The sequence below is a fragment of the Vitis vinifera genome, chromosome 5 (assembly GCF_030704535.1).
Source record: "Vitis vinifera cultivar Pinot Noir 40024 chromosome 5, ASM3070453v1".
NCBI classification, from domain to species: domain Eukaryota; kingdom Viridiplantae; phylum Streptophyta; class Magnoliopsida; order Vitales; family Vitaceae; genus Vitis; species Vitis vinifera.
The window spans coordinates 15,492,361-15,511,282 of NC_081809.1; the positions used below are offsets into that span (position 1 = coordinate 15,492,361).

The following is an 18,922-nucleotide window of genomic DNA, read 5'->3' on the forward strand; positions in this document are numbered from 1 at the left end:
TCATAACTCATGTTTTGTGGTTGATGATTTCCAAGTGAGGATTGATCCCTAAGTCCAAAATATTGCACCAAATAAGGGAATTAGTGGAATGGGAATAAAACACCTATTCCCAAGCTCCAATTTTGTGAACCAAACATGGCCCTCTAGTAAAATAGTAAGCTTATTTGAGTACAAGTCCATAAATAAATTGACTCAAACCATTTGAGCTATGCATGGTCATTATCAGCAAGTTAGATCAATCTCATAGAATGGACTACAAATAATTAATTTATTTAAGAATAGCCACAAATGAATCATAGCACAGATAGAAATTCAAAGAATCAAAACTAAATGCAGACAACTATTAGCATTATAATGGCATCTAAGAATATCCTATCAATTTGGACAAAAATGAGATTTTACCAGTTGGGAGGGTGGAGAATTTAGAGGTTTTGGCCCTTGAGCTTGGTTGCAAGGTGGGAGTGTTTCCCTCCTCTTACCTCCACATAAACCAATGGCGGTTTGGTATGGGGTTGAGGGAAGGTTTTGCAAGAGGCTAGCTTTGTGGAAAGGTAATTTATCTCTAAATGAGGGAGAATCACTCTCATTTAGAGCACATTGTCTAGCATGCCCATTTACTATATGTCCTTATTCCATATGTCAAGAGTGGTTAGATTGAGAATAAAGCCGATCCAACGGGATTTCCTTTGAGGTGAGAAGGGTCTTAGAGAGGAAGCACTTTATGGAAATCCATTATAATTTTGAATGATGATTGGTAAGATAATAGGGAAAGATTGAGGCCCCAATTGTGGATAATTTGTGTTCTTCCATATTTGTATTTTTTTCCTTTTTAATTGCTTTCTGTGTATTTGTTAAATAGGGATACGTTTATGTAAAAAGATATAGTTTTTGAATGAATTTTAAATCATTCTCAGTTTCTTCATGGTATCAGAGCCTCGTTTGCTCTAAAACCCTAATCTGTCCATGGATGCCCAAAGAGGAAACCACCATGAAAGAGTGTTGGAGATATACTCTTCGATGGGCCCTGTTGATACATTCGACAACTCCCCACTCCACCTTACCGTTAAAAAACTGAATGGTAAGAATTACAGAGAGTGGGCTCAAGCAATCAAGCTCGTTATTGACGGAAAGGGAAAGTTAGGGTTCCTTACCAACGAGACTTAGCAACCACCTTCGACCGATGTAGCAGCATCCCAGAAATGGCAGTCCAAAAACTCCTTTATCACCTCATGCTTGATTAACTCCATGAAACCAGCCGACGGCAAAGGACGTGTGGGATGAGATACGGGAAACGTATTCTAATGCTGAGAATGCTTCCCAAATCTTTGAAATCAAGACGCGGCTTTGGCAGATGAAGCAAGGAGATCGGGAATTCACGGAATACTACACCGAGATGCTGGGTTTGTGGCAAGATCTCTATCTCAGCTGTGAAGAGGAGTGGGAGTGCACGGGGGACAATGTGCGCTTCAAGAAGAAGATGGAGAATAAGAGGGTCTTTAAGTTCCTAGCAGGGCTAAACCGCGAGCTTGATGACGTCAGGAGTAGGGTTCTCAGTCGCCGGTCGTTGCCCTCCATCCGAGAAGTTTTCTCAAAGGTGCGGCAAGAGGAAAGCAGAAGGAGAGTGATGTTGGATCTCTCATTTGGACCTGAGGGCTCAGCCCTTTTAACTCATGGGCCTCATGGGCCTCATGGGCCTCATGGGCCTCTTACTGTTGCTAGACGTGGGCCTCATGCTGGATCTAGTGGGCCTCATCCTGCTAGATCTAGTGGGCCAAGCCCAAGACAGTCCAAGAGGACTTATTGTGAGTATTGTAAGAAGTTGGGCCACACTAAAGACACTTGTTGGGCTTTACATGGCAAGCCCCCGCAGATTGGAAGCCTAGACAGCCCAATAAAGCTCATAGTCATCAGGCCTCCACCGAAACCCAGGCAGACAAAACTCCCACAGAAATTTGTCAGTCAACTTCTAGTGTGGGGTTAAATTCCAACTACCTTGCAAAATTATATGAGCTTTTTTCTAATTTCCAAGCCTCTGGTCAATCTTCTACCACTTTATCCTCTGGTTCTTTGGCAAAAAAAGGTACCTTTTTTACAGCACTTAGCACCATGTCTCAAATTACTCCCTGGATTATTGACTCTGGTGCATCTGATCATATGACTAATGCTCATCATTTATTTTCTACATATTCTCCCTGTGCCGGTAATTTAAAAGTAAAAATTGCAGATGGTACTTTATCATCAGTTGCTGGCAAAGGGAGTATTCGTATTTCAAATTCGATTACTCTCAACCCTATCCTACATGTACCTAATTTGTCTTGCAATTTGCTGTCTATTAGCTAGTTAACCAAAAGGTCTAATTGCTCAGCTAAATTCCTACCATCTCATTGTGTTTTTCAAGACCTATCATCGGGGAAGATGATTGACAGTGCTAAGGAACGTGAGGGTCTATATTACTTTGACGAAACCAAGATACTTGGACAGAGTTCTCCTACTGTTTGTAATTCTACCTCTTATCCTAAGGACAGTGAAATTTTGTTATGGCACAAAAGGATGGGTCATCCTAGTTTTTAGTACTTAAAACATTTATTTCCCTCACTAAGTTCAAATAAAACTTTATTGGATTTTCAGTGTGAAGTGTGTGAACTAGCCAAACATCATCGGGCGTCTTTTCCTAAATCTAAGTATAAACCATCCATTCCTTTTACTCTGATTCACAGTGATCTATGGGGTCCCTCACGTACCCCTAATAAGACCCATAAAAAATGGTTTATTACTTTTATTGATGACCATACTCGCCTGTGTTGGGTATATTTGTTGACTGATAAAACTAAGGTTCAATCAGTCTTCATGAACTTTCACTCTATGATACAAACACAGTTTCACACCAAAATTCAAATTCTTCGTACTGATAATGGTACTGAGTATTTCAATCACTCCTTGAGCACTTACCTATAAGAAAATGGTATTATACATCAAAGTTCTTGTGTTGACACCCTCAGCAAAACGAGGTTGCAGAACAGAAAAATAGACATATTCTTGAAGTTGCTCGTGCTTTGCTGTTTACATCTCACATGCCCTCACAATTTTGGGGTGACTCCATTTTGATAGCCACATATCTTATTAACCGAATGCCTAGTCGGGTCCTATCCTTTGTCACACCCCTCCAGGAATTCCAAGAGTTTTCCCCTCATTTGAGACTTGATGCACATCTTCCACTTCGTGTCTTTGGGTCCACTATGTTTGTCCACACTCACGGACCTAAGCGGAACAAATTTGATCCCAAAGCGCTTAAATGTGTCTTTCTTGGCTACTCTTCCACACAAAAAGGGTACAAATGTTATGACCCAATTTCTTAGAAGCTATATGTTAGCCTAGATGTCATATTTTTTTAGCATACTCCCTACTACTCGCTTCAGGGGGAGTCCATGAGTGAGACTAGACCTTCCTTAACCTTTGACTATCTTGATGTTGCTATGTTTGAATCCACTTCGTGCCTTATATCTACCCCTTTGCCTAATACAGAAGGACACTTAAACTCAGGAGGAGATACAGAATTACAGACAAATAGGGAAACACTTGTCTACTCAAGGAGGCCAAAATCGAAGTTCAATGAGACACTCATCTCCGAAGCACTAAAAGATTCAGAACCGGTGATAGTTCCAACCCCTCGGGAGGCCGGAGAAGGTTGAAAGAAGACTCGCAGAGGCTGAAATGCCTAAAAAATGGAGAAACAAGGTTCGGAGAGGACTGACGGAGGCTTAAAAGTGCAAGACGGCGCCGAACGAGCCTACTGGTAGAAGCTCGGCACCAGAAAGTGGGTCACGCGCCCTCACGCACTAGCGTGTGGGATTCAAGCCGCTGAAGAAAAACGGCGCGTGGGAGGCGTATGGATCGGTTTTTGGCTCCGGTGCTATGAGAAAAGTTGCAAATCTCCTCTTTGCGCTCCTGATGATGTGGTCGGCGTCGAAAAATATCTCCGGAAAAAAAGTCGCTGGAAAAGTCGCCGGAAAAATGTTGACGACGATGAGGGTTTTCTGACCACGATATGGCTGACTGTAAAGTTTTGGGAGATGGAAAAGGTGACCGGAATGAAACACGGCCACTGGACGGATTCCCGGAATTAATTACACGGGTAAACCAGAAAGAATAAAGTTTTCTCCCTTGGCTCTGATACCATGTTGAAAGAGAGAGAGAGAGAGAAAACCTTAATTCTCATTCATATGATTAACTTCTTACAATAGAGAAATATATATACAAGGCTAGGTTGAACTAACTACCATATATGTGACCTATATTAAGAAAGGAAAGAAAGATTGTACACTATAAATACATTATATTCAACAGGTCACATCAATGCCCTTGGAAGGCCATTGCACATTTACTCCAAGTTTTTTCTACACACACTCGTTTTGTTGCGGGTAATGGGTCCAAAATTCGTTTTTGGGAAGATTTGTGGTGAGAGGACCAACCTTTGTGTTTACAATTCCCAAGTCTTTTCAGAGTCACCACTACTAAAAACTATCCTATCTCAATTATCCTTGGTAATAACACTTCTTTGTCTTGGGATCTCACCTTTCATTACAATCTAATTGATACAGAGATTGAGGATCTTGAAAGATTAAGGTCCTTACTGTCCAATGTCCATTTGACTCCTTCTATTTCAAATGCAAGAACTTGGGTACCATCCTCTTCAAGAGTTTTCTCAGTAAAATCATTTTTTTCAGCCTTATACTTTTCTCTAGATTCAATTCACTTCTACCAAGCTAATTTTTTGTGGAAATCAAGAGTTCCTTCTAAGATCAGGGTCTTTGCATGGTTAGTGGCACTTAAGAAGGTAAATACCAGACATGCTACAGTCATGGATTGAAAAATTGGAATTTATCGCCGATATTTCGTCGAAATTTTGGATATCGGTTGCCCTCGATATGATATTCACCCCTGATTATCGATTCCCGGGAATATCGTCAAAAAATTGGTGAAGCACCGATAAATCGAAAACAAATCACGAGTGGAGCTGACGCGTGGAGCAACCGAAGGAGAATTCCAAGAAATCGCTGAAAATATCGCCGATATTTCAATATTTTTACTGATTTTACGAGAAATTTCCCTATATTTCCTACCAGTCCAACCCGCGCACAGGATACAAATCTGTCCAATTTTTTTAAAAAAAAAAAAAAAAACATAAAATGCTACTTGGTAATCTGATCAGGATTTGCATGCAAAGGTTGTGTTTTTTAGCCTGGCTCAAAAATCGTGGATTTAGGGTTCGTGAAATTTAAATCCAATGGCATAACAGCAAAGAGACCCCTAAAACATATCCAAAAAACACAAGGAGCAAAAGAAAAGCAATTTTTTTGTTTTCTTTGGGGGTTTTGCATGGATTTTCTCGGAAATCAAACGATGATGAATTTTCCCAGAAATCGAATGGGGGATGGATTTTCTTGGGAATCAAACGGGGGTTGCAAAAAAAATAATAATAACATGATTAGATTAGTACCTACGAGGATTGAGAGTGGCAGAGGAAAATAAGGCTTTTTTAGGGATTCTCTCGTTGGAGGACAACTTCAGAAAAGGGCTTCTTGATGCCCGAGTGAGAGAAGTGGGTGCCCTTTTGATTTTTTAGATTTAGTAGAGATAAAAAAAAAAAAAAATAAACAAATCATGAGAACAATTTTCCACTCTCTATATAAATAATTATTAATTATCGACCTTTATTTTGATTATTAAATAAATTAATATTAATAGAAAAAATTGTTACTACGTATTTTTAATAAAATTTAAAAAATTAAATCTCAAATAAAATATTTTATATAAATTAATTTAATTTTTCATTTAAAATATAATAAAATATGTTTTAATAAAAGTATTTTAAAAATTTTTAAATAAATATTGTCTTCAACGAGATGAGCTCCCTTCATCTAACAATATAATGAAACCACATCGATCTCTTCCTTATAATACTAAAGAATATTGCAATCTCATATGTATTATATTTATGTATAAATTGTTTTTATTCAATAAAATCAAATATTTCTTAACTCAATTCTAACTTTATACACTTTCAAAATTCATATTTATTATTTTTAAAAATTCAAATATCGAATCTACCGATATATCTCTGTTTATAATATTTTTCTTCTTAATTATATATATGTCAATTACACTTACAAGATAACTTTAAAATGTGTATTCTTACTGATTTTATCATGTTTTGGAATTTTTTCAAGCATTCCTATGAATTTTAAATAATTTTCACTCCACCGATATTTGTGAAAAAATATCCACCGATATTTCCGATATATCCGTAAAACCGATATTTCAATCCATGGCTACAGTTGAGAAGGCCTTTCAAAGTCCTTAGTCCTGATTGGTGCATTCTATGTAGGAGTAGTGAGACAATTGATCATCTTTTCCTACATTGTCCGATTACTTTGGGATTGTGGTATAGGATTTTTTTCATAGGTTGGGATGGAGTGGGTTCCACCAGGCAGTATTTGTGATATGATGGTGATCTCCTTCAAGTATTTTGGGAATTCAATTAGAGGTAGGGTTCTTTGGAGGATCACATGTCTCTCTTTGTTGCGGATTGTGTGGAGAGAGAGGAACGCTCAGATTTTTGAGGACACTAGGAGGACGTCAGAGTCGTTGTGGGTTTTGCTTCATTTCTATGTTTCTTTTTGGGCTTACTATATAGACATTTTTAAACCCTAACCTTTGAGTATTATTCAGCTTAGTTGGCTCTCAATTTGTACACATTAGGGATGGGTTATAGGGGTTGGTGTTGTTATACTTGTATAAGTCTTTTGTCCTTTTTGTATAGCCTTCCTTGTTTTGTGGAGGTTTACTTAGTTACTTTTAGATTAGGTTTGTCATCATGAGGAAGACTTCTCATCCTTCTTATGTTTTTATTATCAATTAATACATTTGTTTGTTTCTGATCAAAAAAAAAAAAAAAGTAGCACTTAGAGCTGGTTTGGACCATCATTTCAATGGACCACATAATGACATTAATCACAACAGCATCACCAATCTGTACTCTTTAGCAACATTTTAGATTGATTTTTGAGCCAATGGTCATTCAATTCAAAAGCTCAAATTAAGTTTCTGAAGTTAAGACCTTACTCTGATACTTTCTAAAAACTTAAAAAGATAGCATCAACTTCAGAATCTACCAGATTCCAATGAATTTAGATGCACTTTCATGACTACCTTGGATGCCTTTTTATCAGTTAGTTATCCCAGTAATCACCAACTCTAACCTCAGCAGGCATAAAATGAAATTATCTTATCAAGATAAAATCTGAAAGTTGATCCAATCAACCTTTTTTTTTTCCAAGCACCAATTTAGCAGCAATAGGTGTAACTATATGTCTTTGTACAGAAAGAACAGAACTCGATCCAGATAGCTCTTTGAAGAGGTCTATCCACAGATGAGAACCAACACTCAATGACACGCACACGCACACACACACACAAAATCCTGCACTGCCAGAAATTTCACATTGTTATAAGTTGTTTCCCCTGGTATTTTGAATATTTAAAATCTAAATTTATATTAATTTTTTATAGGATTAATTTATCTGTTTTTTCCCATAGCATGTTATAATCTTTAAAAAAGATAATAAGGCAGGAAAAGGAGGAGATATATTAATTTAAATCTAATATTTACCATGTAGAGTTTAAGTTCTGCCCTAAAGAATAAATTCTTTGGATCAAGCATGTAAACAAAGATAGATATCAAAAAGGTGGCATTTGTAAGCCCCATGTCAGCATATACAGGTTTAACTTATTGTCATGGTAAAAGGAGAGAATGAATGCACATACATGTAACTCATACTATTGTAAACTCTAGCAGGTGCATTCAGCATTAGGTAATCCATTATGCCCTTTGCACAAGTTCCTGATCCACCACCAATTTCATATATCTGTATGCACAAAATAAACAGCAGGATCAAATTTTGCCTTGATGAATAAAAGATGTTTCGTGTTATTTTGTTCGAGGACCTTTCAGCATTAAGGTGCACTGTAATGGTGATGATTGAGCATTACCTTGATGGTGTAACACTTTAGTAATAAGGTGGCAAAGTGAATGAGGATATTTGCCTTGAGGAACAAGTGTGACGACTGATAGAAGCATGATAAGGATGACAAAGTAATAGGATCATAAGGAGTTATGTGGATAGTTACTTCAGTTTTAAGGATAATTTCAAACTGGCTCCCAAGTATCTAGTTTAGCATAGTACTAATTCTTCTAAACTGTCCCTTAGGCCCCTGACAATAATCTCCTCAGCATATTGATGCATGACAGCAAAGTGAAATGAAAGGAGGGTAGATGTTTGGTACCCCTAAAAGAACTCTAGAAATCACTCCTAGAAACCTTTAGGCTTCACACCCAGGTGAACAACTCCTAGCAAATAGTGGATGTTAGAAAATTTTATCATTCATCTACTGATTTCTTTTAGAAGACAGATCAACTACCAAATAGAACTTCTCCAGAGAGTTATAACTCCTTGGAACTATTCACATAGTAGTAATGCAGCTTGAAAATAACAAAAACTTGGATTGACTACTAGACCACATTAAAAGCCTCTAGGAAAATAACAACATTAATGATTAAAAGTCATAACTTATGACTGCCCATAATCTAATTTCTAGAAAATACTTCTAGATTGAACTCATATTGAATCATATAAGATCTATGCTCAGCCCATTATCATCCAAAGAATGCCAAATTAAATCTTGGGCCTTATAGCCCATTCCTTTGCTCCTTCAATAAAATTTTAAAGGTGGCTGCCACTTGTCCCCATCACATATACTCTTTAAGCCTCTGTCATAGGGTCTTTCAAATATTTATGGGATGCCTTAAACAAATTCTGCCAAGAAGTATATCTTCTTTGAAGGTATGGCCTAACTATAGAGAATGTTGATGCTTTAATGGTCGTTAAAGACTATTCACTAGAAGGTTCATTTAGGATGAAAATGACAAGTAGTCAACCAACAAACACCTTCTATGTCTCAAAGGAGGATTAACACTTGGATAACTACCAAAATTACAGCAAACAAGCATTTAAATCATTTAAAAAAAAAAAAAAAAGGAACGAAAGAAAGAAAGAGAGAGAGAGAGAAGTGCACCAACCTCCCCTGAGATTTTCCAAATTACAGGTACCTCCCCAGACATTTGAGATGCAATCCTAACTTAGGCTTAATTTTTCTAATGGAAAACTCCTTTTCCAAAATTTTCTTAAAGAACCTATTTACCTTTCTCACATCAATCCAATACACAATGAAAGACCAATCTAATCCCAAACTCAATTAATATGGCTTCAATCCACTAAACAAATAAATTTTAAGTAAAACGCTCAATTTTAATTATATTTACAAATAACTTCTATATCTTCAATTTTTATTCTGCAGAATCATCTCCTTGTACATATTCATTTATGAAAAGTTTTGAATTTTCTCACTTCCATTCATAGGAAAACATTATATTTCTAAATATTTTTCATTAAAAACGAAGAAACACGCGCGCACGCACACACGCTTATTTCAAGTTACATTTTGGAAATTTTCTATTTTTATAATTTCGACTTTCTAATTCTATTCATAAAAAATTCTAATTAAGAAAAAAATTTTAAGTGAATCTAAAAAAAATATAGATTTTTTATAACTAGAATTTGAAAAAATAACAGAATTTCATGGGAAAAAAAAACTGAATTTTCTTTTACAAATGATATACTCATTAGATTAGATTGGATGTCAAATTAATTGCATTTAAGGTTAAACCATTCTTTTTTTATTATTTATTAGATCAATTTAATGAGTAACATGAGAATTTACTCAAATTTTGGAAGGGACGGAAGGAATTTTTTTAAGATTTGAAACCTTGAAGGATTAATCTTCCACCAAATGTCAAAGGAGGTCTCTAAAACTTTATCAAATGCAAGGAGAAGTTAATTCTCTTCCAAAAATTTAAAAAAAAAAAATGATATAGAAAGGTCAAGCTATCTTTCATGCCAAACAAATGCCTATTAGGAAAGAATAGAAGTAAAGGATCCAAAGTAACTGATAAAAATGTGAGCCCACATCACCATAAATACAAGCAAGGAAACCAATGATCAAGGTGAACATTTAGAGAGGAAGTCCCCAACAAATGCCTCTATTAACGAAGCTATTCTATTAACCAACCCATTCGCTGCCTGGTTGGTAAAACTAAGCATCCAAAAACAGATTAACGCACCCCTCTCAAATGATCTAAAATCTTCTGAACCACATCTCCCATCTCTATGCTCTCATCTTACCCTTAGAAGCTACAAGATAAGAACACTTGAATCTCCTACCACTCTAAAGTTGCTCATCTCCATAGATTTCACCTCAACCATGCATTCTAGTAACTTTAGAATCTCAATCCCTACTCCCTCCTAGAACTTACTAGGGCTTAGAAAAAGTTCTAAGCATAACAACCTCTAAACACTCCACCAATCCCCAACTAGTCAAAGCTTCCTGGCAAAACCTAAATGAATATTAAGTTAGAGACATCATGAAGGTAGGGATTCCCATACTTCAGTAACCCCAAGTTGAGTCTAGCTACCATTGCACACATCCCTAAATCCAACATAGTCACCCTAATGAAGATGCCTAGAACTCTAACAAATAGATGCCCCACAAGGAAGAAAGGTTCCCAAAGCATCCTACAAGGGTTCAAGTACCCCCTACCATCCTTCTGCAACCAAAATCACACAAAGAATGGCAAGCATGGCTCCCTAAGCATCGTAAAGGTTTCCAAAGCATCCTACAAGGGTTCAAGTACCCCCTACCATCCTTCTGCAACCAAAATCACACAAAGAATGGCAAGCATGGCTCCTAAGCATCGTCTTCTCTTTTTAGACACTAGAAAAACATTTTTTTTTTTTTTTTTTTTGGTAAGTATAGACAATAGCAAAATAGTGAATATTCACTTTCTCAATTGTCCTATGGCTTGGAGTTTATAACCTATATATGACACAAAGGACAACGGTTTTGATCAGAAAACTCCAAAATCCCCTCTTGAAGCCATATCCCAAAGATATCTAGATTTTAGTTGTCCTACTAGTACATGAAGACAATGATTTTGATGAGAAAAATCCAAAATCACCTAGTGGAGCCATGTCCTAAGGATACCTAGATTTTAGTTGTCCTAAAGGTACATCATTAAGATGGATTAAGAGTTATAGCCTTCATCAAGATTTGTGGTATGGTGGTTTCCTTTCAAATAAAATTTCTCTTATTTTCTCAAATTTTCATTAGCCAAAGGTGTTGGTGTGAACTCCCCTATAAGGATCCATACTTTTTTTGTGATTGACCATTTAAAGCCTCAATGTGTTAATAACTACTTGACCAAGGGAACTTTGAAGCAACATCGTTAACCCAGCCAGAATGGAAAGGTTGTGCTCCCTACATTCCAATAAAGCACTTCTCCCAACAATTAAGGAAATATCTACCATAGAACTAAGGCTTGGGATCTAAACATTAAAATTGAACATAGAAACCATTAACCAACAAAAATCTCGCCTGTCATATTTGAGCCAGTATTGTTAAATTTAGATGGGTTACTGATCCAATTATAGAAGGCCTCACCACAATGAAATTTTCATCACCAAACTTACATCGGTCCCTTTAAGCTTTTATTATCTTTTATCAAATGCCACATAGACTTACAAGCAATACAAGCAATAAGAATCTAACATTAAAAAAATTTAAAGTGGAAAATAGAAAAAAGGAGGAAGCTCACTTTTAGAGGAACTGAAAGGTCAGCAGTGCGCAATATGGCTTCAGCAATTCCATAGGCGTACCAAGGCTACAAGAGAAAAAAAATGAGTATAACATAGCAAAAAAGAAAAGTTCTAGATACTCACAAAAGGGAACAAAGACAACATCACACCCAAGTGAAAAGAAAATCCAATCACTAGGGTAAGCAAAATCGGTTATCAACACAAAGAAACAAAATGCCAATGGAAAGTAGAAATGAAGCTTAGTTTCACAGCCATAAAGCACAATGAAACATTAGATATAATAATCATCATTACACTATACAGAGAGAAAACAAATAATAATTCATTTATGCATTCATATTTTATTTTATCACTAAAAGATGGATGGGAGGACAATTTCCATATCTTAGTTGCAAAGCTATCTAACCCATCCAAATTCTGCCAAAGAAAAAAAAAAAGAAATTTCGGTACACTATCATTCTCATACCCATTGAAAGTGTGTCTTATTTCAAGGCTATGTATGCTGATATGACAATGGAACGTTATGAAAAGTCAAGCACAAGTCTCCCAGGAGTTTTCCAAGTTTACTCAGTTTGTGGTAGGAGATGGGGAAAGAATTCGGTTCTGGGAAGACTTGTGGTGGGGGGACCAACCTTTGGGAGTCCAATATCCAAGACTATTTAGAGTAGTCACGGATAAGAATAGTTCTTTTTCTTCAATTCTCGGCTCTACTCGTCCCTTCTCTTGAAACTTTAACTTTGGTCGTAACCTTTCCGATTCTGAGATAGAAGATTTAGAAGGCCTCATGCGGTCTCTTGATCGTCTGCATTTATCACCTTCGATTTCAAATATGAGATCCTGATCCTCATCTTCTTCAGGACTTTTTACTGTCAAATCTTTTTTTCTTGCCTCATCCCAATTTTCTAGTTTTCCTCCAATTTTCCCTTCTAAGTTCGTTTGGAATTCTCAAGACCCTTTCAAAGTCAAGTCCTTTGTTTGGTTAGTGGCACACAAGAAGGTAGATACTAATGACTTGCTACAGTCGAGAAGACCCTACAAAGAGCTTAGTCCTGATATTTGTAAGTTGTGCATGAAGCATGGAGAATCAATAGATCATCTTTTTCTACATTGCTCTTTGACGATGGGGTTGTGGCACAAATTATTTCAGTTAGCCAAGACGGATTGGGTCCCCCCGAGGAGCATCTCCGACATGCTGTCCACCAATTTTAATAGTTTTGGTTTTTCAAAGAGAGGGATTGTTTTATGGCAAGCTGCGTGCATCGCTTTAATTTGGGTTGTGTGGCGGGAAAGAAATCCAAGGATTTTTTAGGATAAATCAAAGAATTCAGAGATTCTTTTGGATTCTATTCATTTCCTTGCTTCTCTTTGGGCTTTTTGTTCCAAGGTTTTTAAGGGGACTCCCCTAAACGTGTTACAACTTGATTGGTTAGTGGTGTGTAATTCCATTGGGTTGGTCTAACCTAGAGAGTTTGCTTGTTTTTACTTTATATTTTCTTGTATTTGCTTCCTTGTAGTTTTTTTTTTTTTTTGGTGGGAGGATTCTTCATCCTTCTCTTATACTTCTTTTTTATCAATATATCCCTTTGTCGTTTCCTATCAAAAAAAAAAAGTAATGCAGTATATCTTTCCACCAACTTAGTAACACAATTAAGCAACTCTAAAACACCTTTTACCTTGCTACATGAATTCCCACTAAATAAGTTACCCTTTGCTATAAAATTCAAAGGGACTTTCTTTGGAGAGGTGGGACCTTAGAAAGTAAGCCTAATTTGGTGAAGTGGGCTACGTTTGTGCTAACAAAAAGAAGGCGAGTCTAGGAGTTAGGTGCCTTTATTCGCTTAACAAGGCCCTCCTTTGTAAGTGGAATTGGCATTTTGCTTCAAAAAGGGAGGCCTTTTGGAGACAAATTATTAGTGGCAAATATGGTGAAATGGAAGGGGGTTGGTGCTCTAAAGAAGTGAGAGGTGGCTATGGCATTGGGTTATGGAAGGTCATAAGGAAGCTATGGGATTTAGTTTTTTGTAGAGTATCCTTCTCAGTGCGCAATGGGAAGAGGATCAAGTTTTGGAAAGATAAATGTTGTGGAGATGAACCATTAAATATTTCTTTTCCTTCTTTATTTGCCTTATCTAACTCCAAAGACGCTTGGGTGGTGGACTTATGGCAGCATTCAAATGAGAGGGGTGTTTGGAATCCTATCTTCCCAAGGCCTCTAAATGATTGGGAGATTGATATGATGGAGCGCTTTTTGGCAAGACTGCAAGATAAGGTGGTAGATGAGGGTAGTGAGGATAAGATATGGTGGGCGGAGGCTAAGAATGGAACCTTCTCTGTTAAATCCCTTTATGCTAGCCTTGAGACAGGAAGTTTAGTGCAATTTCCAGCTAGTGTTGTGTGGAATGCGTGGGTTCCACCTAAGGTGAGCTTTTTTGCGTGGGAGGCAACTTGGGGGAAAGTATTGACTCTTGACCAGCTTCAAAAGAGGGGTTGGTCTTTGGTTAATCGTTGTTGCCTTTGTCTGGCTCATGAGGAATCAATTGACCATATCCTTTTGCATTGTGGCAAGCCATAGGTGTTGTGAGAGCTGTTGTTCTCTCTCTTTAAGGTTTGTTGGGTGTTGCAGTCCACAATTAAAAAGATGTTATTAGGTTGGCACGGCTCTTTTGGTAGAAGAAAATGGAAAAAAGTTTGGAGAGCAGCACCCTTATATCTCTTCTAGACAATTTTGAAAGAGAGGAATAGGAGATCTTTTGAAAGTGTGGAGCTCTTTATCCAAAGACTGAAATTCTTGTTTTTGAGTAACTAGTTAACCTAGACCAAACTGTTTACAGGTGAAAGCTCGAAGTCCATTGTTGATTTTATTGATTGGTTAGGTTCACTTTGAGGGAGGCAGTAGTTTTTTATTTTCTCTTCCTTTTTTTAGTGCTTTATAGAGGTCGTTGTATACATCATGTGTACTTTGGTGCACCACTTTTTGGCGCTTTTCAATACTACTATCATTTACTGATCAAAAAATAATAATTAGAAACAACAAGCAAAAAAAAAAAACAAATCAAAGAAAAAGAAAACAAATAAAGACAAAAGAAAATACAATGAAGAACAAAAATTAACAAAACAAAAACAAAAAGGAAAAAGAAGAAAGAAAATAATTTCAACATGATCATGAAGAAAACTATTGTGGACCAATAAACAACTTATAAGTAGGTTATACTCCCTACATATCTTACGCATAATTCATGTCCAATTAGCAAAGCGCATAATTAAAAATCAAGTTCATTAACAATTTGAGAGCAAGGTATTAGGTACTTTCTCGCACAATGAAAATCAAGCACAAGTCAAATAATGCAATTGGTTGTGCAAGTTAGAAATTTAGAAGTAGTGAAGATGTCAAGAAGTGACATACAAAGTTTGATGTAAGTATTTTGATCAAAAAAAAAAGTTTGATGTAAGTATTAAATTCTATAAAAATAAATAAATAAAAATAAAAAATAAAAATAAAAATAAAAATTGTGAAGTTCTGGTGAAGATGGTGGGAAAAAGAAAAAGAAGTGGAAATTTCATAAAAGCTTCAGAAATAATTAAACAGGGAAATAAGGGGAGGCACTACAAAATGTAAACAAATGAAAAATTATTCCACTTTACAAAATTTAGAGAAACTAAAAAATTTTCGATTGAAATTTAAACCCCATCTATTCAGATAGCGAGGTTTATAATTACATAACTCCTCATACATGGTGCCTAGCACACTAGCACACTTGTAAGTTCATCAAGGTAACAATCAATAGTATCATTATCACTTAAATTCTAACACTTCAAAACCCCTCCAGTTTTTTTTATTATTTAGCAAGTCGTGTATACAGAATACCAAAAGATAAATAATACATTACCTTGAAAAGTTCAACTGGAGTAAACCAGGCGATGTCATTCTGGCTGTAGATACCTTCCAAGTATTTCATATAAGCTTTCCGGCCTAAAATATGCCAAGAGTTTAGCACATAGCAATAGAATATTATGCAATATTTTCATTTAGTAACCACTTAAAGAGGAGTAAAAGAAATTGAGCAAGAGTAAGCAAGATATAGTTTGAAACTCCAAGGTCCATTTGGAGTTGTGTCAAATGGGTTCCCAATTGATTGACATTGGAGTCTCAAAAGCTAATGCAACATATTATCTAAAATACATGAGTTATTTATGATAGTCAATAGTACCAATAAATGATATTTTAACCAGCTGCCCAACTCATTGATGGTTGAAACTTCAACATATCCTTGAGAAAGATTTTTCATCAAAGGCAACCAACATTATGAAAAGCCATGATGATGGAAATGATATGCCATCCATAGGTGCAATATACAAGCCAGTGATTGGATAAAATTGGCATTCAAAGGGATTGGACTAGGTGAGAAGCCAACAGTGGGCACAATATATAGACACATCATGATCATCTATGGATTCTTCCATGTATGATAAGGGGAAAAGTTATAGACCTTGGACTTAGTGTTATCTCGACAATGATGTAGGTCCACAAAATTATTCATCAGCAAGACTATGTTATCGACCTCGAGCATCCTTCACCAACACCCCATTCAGGACCCTAACTATCCTCACAATTAATCACCAACCTCAGCCCAGCTTCTTGTTGCATTCAACCGTCAAATCCTTCTCATCAGCCTTTTTGGAGGTTAGACAGTGAAACAGGTGCTAATATTGATAAAACCATCGGATAAAGTTCTTATTTACTTGCAATTTACAGTTGTAAAATTTATAAAAAGTCTGCAGTAAATATATTTTTTAGTTAAAATGAAAACCTATGGTACAAAACATCAGGACAACGGATTCTAGAGTCCAAACATTCATGTCAATAAGTTTCTAGAAACTTTTTAGCCAAAAAAAAAAAAATACAACTTATGATATCTGTGTCCCATTACATGGCATCTTTTATGCCCAATACTGAACAGTACGACCACAACTGCAGTCATGACCACAAACTATGGGTTGGCTTCATAGTCATCTAATAAAAGTACACTTAAATTTCATAGGGACCCAAGAATCGCACAACACCCAACTCAAATTTTCCCCATTCCATCCACTCAGCTATAACTCTATGAGCAATACTCTCTTCAATCTCCTCTCAATTATAAATCAATAAAGGACCAGTTAAAAACACAGTTAGAACTTTTAGTCACACTTTTTGACATTCGTTAAAACCCACATTGGTATTTTGGTATTTTCTTTGAGAGAAAGCCCTATATATATATTATATACATTATAAGAATTTTTGGTATTTTTCTTTCTTCCTTTCTTTATAAGATTTATATACAACTGTACATCAGATTATGCATAAATCATGCAAATATTTTCATTGAGCTTATTAGGCCACAAGAGAAATCAACAATGAGAAATGCAAAAGGATAGGGTAATTTGGAAGGATTATAAGAAGAAGAAAGTTTCAATCAGAACCTTCTATTCTTATTTGGAACTAGAGTTTGGTAGAGAATTTCATGAAAAACTAATTGGGAATTTAAGGTTCCAACCAAGTTGGGGTTCTTTGCTTAGGAAGCAGCTTCATGGAGGATTTTTATTTTGGATCAGTAAAAACAAAAGGGTTCGGTGAACCATTGCAAGCTGACATGAAAGGTTTGCGTGGAAGAAGCTTAGGAAGGCATGGAGGGCTGCTTCTTTGTGCCTTTTCTGGACCAGTTGGACATAGAAGAATCACACATCATCCGAAAATATGGACCAGTCTGACCAGGCCCTAAAAACATCTTTTCTGACAACTCTTTGGCTGTTGATTACAAAGTTCATAGATGAGGATTCCATGTTCTTGTTAGATCTGATTGACTGACTCATTCCAATAGTTTATTCTACTTTTTCTCTGCCACATTGTCATACTGGGTCTAATGTACTTCAGTGTGCCCCTGTTTATTAGGAATTGTTAATACTATTTTTATTGACCTGTTAAAAGGGAAAATTAATTGAAATGCTAAATTTATTACTATGATAAAGTTTTAGAATCAAGGATCACAGCAACTGCAGAAGCATTTTTCTGCTTCATCAAACCTACTCACCCTCATTCTTTCCTTGCTTACAAAAAAGGTGAACACAAAAATTTTAGCCACACTTCTCAACCCTATAACGCCTATATATATATACACACACACATTGGAAACGCCCCATATTTATATAATCTTGAAAACAAAATACCAGTACAAATTTTTCCCAAGATTGAGTTTTCTTAAACATTAAAAATTATATTATTACACTATAATGCTATATAAATTGTGCCTCCAATCACTGAACGTCTGATCTTTCAGAAAAGGGAATAGAAAATTACTCATCAAATTCGAACTTAAAAGATGAATCATAAACATTGAGAATTTTAAAGATACCTTGTAGCCGATTAAACTTAATGCTTTCTTCAAGCATTCCCACAGACCCAGATCTATGGGAGAAGTAACCATGATTTGGGTCGTACAATGCAGACCAGATAAAATCTCGAACCTACCGGTACAAAAAAACACCAAGAAACCAAGAAAAAAAAAATTAAAAACATTGTCCATTATTTGAATTGAAGAAGCTGAGGACATGAGAATAGAAATGCGCTTTTTCAGAAAGAAAATAACTCACAAGAACTGGTCTGTCCCCAACAATATGCGTTGAGAAAAAAGCTGGGATCAGAGGAGTAAACGATTCGCATGAAAAGACTGTACAAAAATGGAAAATTTAGAGAGAGAAACTGTACAGAGAGAGGGCATATTAGAATATTTAGAGAGAGAAACAGTTAAAGAGAGTGCGCATGTTGGAGAGAAAATACCTTTGGGCTTGCTGAAATACAGAGCAAACCTTTTGGAACAAGTGAGAGTGCGAGACGCCATTTACTCGAGGTTTTTCTTGGGCTTATTGTCTCACCAATGGATTCGGGGTTTAAGTAATGGTTTGGGGTTTAAGTAATGGCCAGAAAATGTAAATTTATTAAAATATTGATATTTTCAATTTTATTATATACATATATATATATATATATATATATATATATATATATATATATATATATATATATATATATATATAGATAAAGGGCTAACCATGCACCAACTACAACAAAATATGAGATTTTGGAACTTTACTTTTTTCTTTTTAATTTTGCTGTAAAA

The 18,922-nt window shown here is 36.0% G+C and overlaps 1 protein-coding gene across 3 annotated transcripts in view; it reads right to left on the reverse strand.

Moving 5' to 3' along the window:
• Positions 1–18,701, reverse strand: part of LOC100251392 (protein arginine methyltransferase NDUFAF7 homolog, mitochondrial) — a 95,667-nt gene extending 76,966 nt beyond the window's left edge. Inside the window, exons 1-6 of one of the 3 annotated variants that reach the window (XM_010651967.3) lie at positions 18,583–18,698; positions 18,396–18,472; positions 18,158–18,269; positions 15,656–15,738; positions 11,768–11,833; positions 7,825–7,925 (exon numbers count right to left, since the gene is read on the reverse strand). In XM_010651967.3, coding sequence (XP_010650269.1) covers positions 7,825–7,925; positions 11,768–11,833; positions 15,656–15,738; positions 18,158–18,269; positions 18,396–18,472; positions 18,583–18,643 — 500 coding nt within the window. In that variant the 5' untranslated portion in view covers positions 18,644–18,698. Of the gene's footprint in view, positions 1–7,824; positions 7,926–11,767; positions 11,834–15,655; positions 15,739–18,157; positions 18,270–18,395; positions 18,473–18,582 lie in introns of all 3 variants that reach the window. The other 2 variants (XM_002263754.5, XM_059736986.1) reach the window with 2 other exon arrangements.
• Between the last annotated feature and the right edge of the window lie 221 nt (positions 18,702–18,922).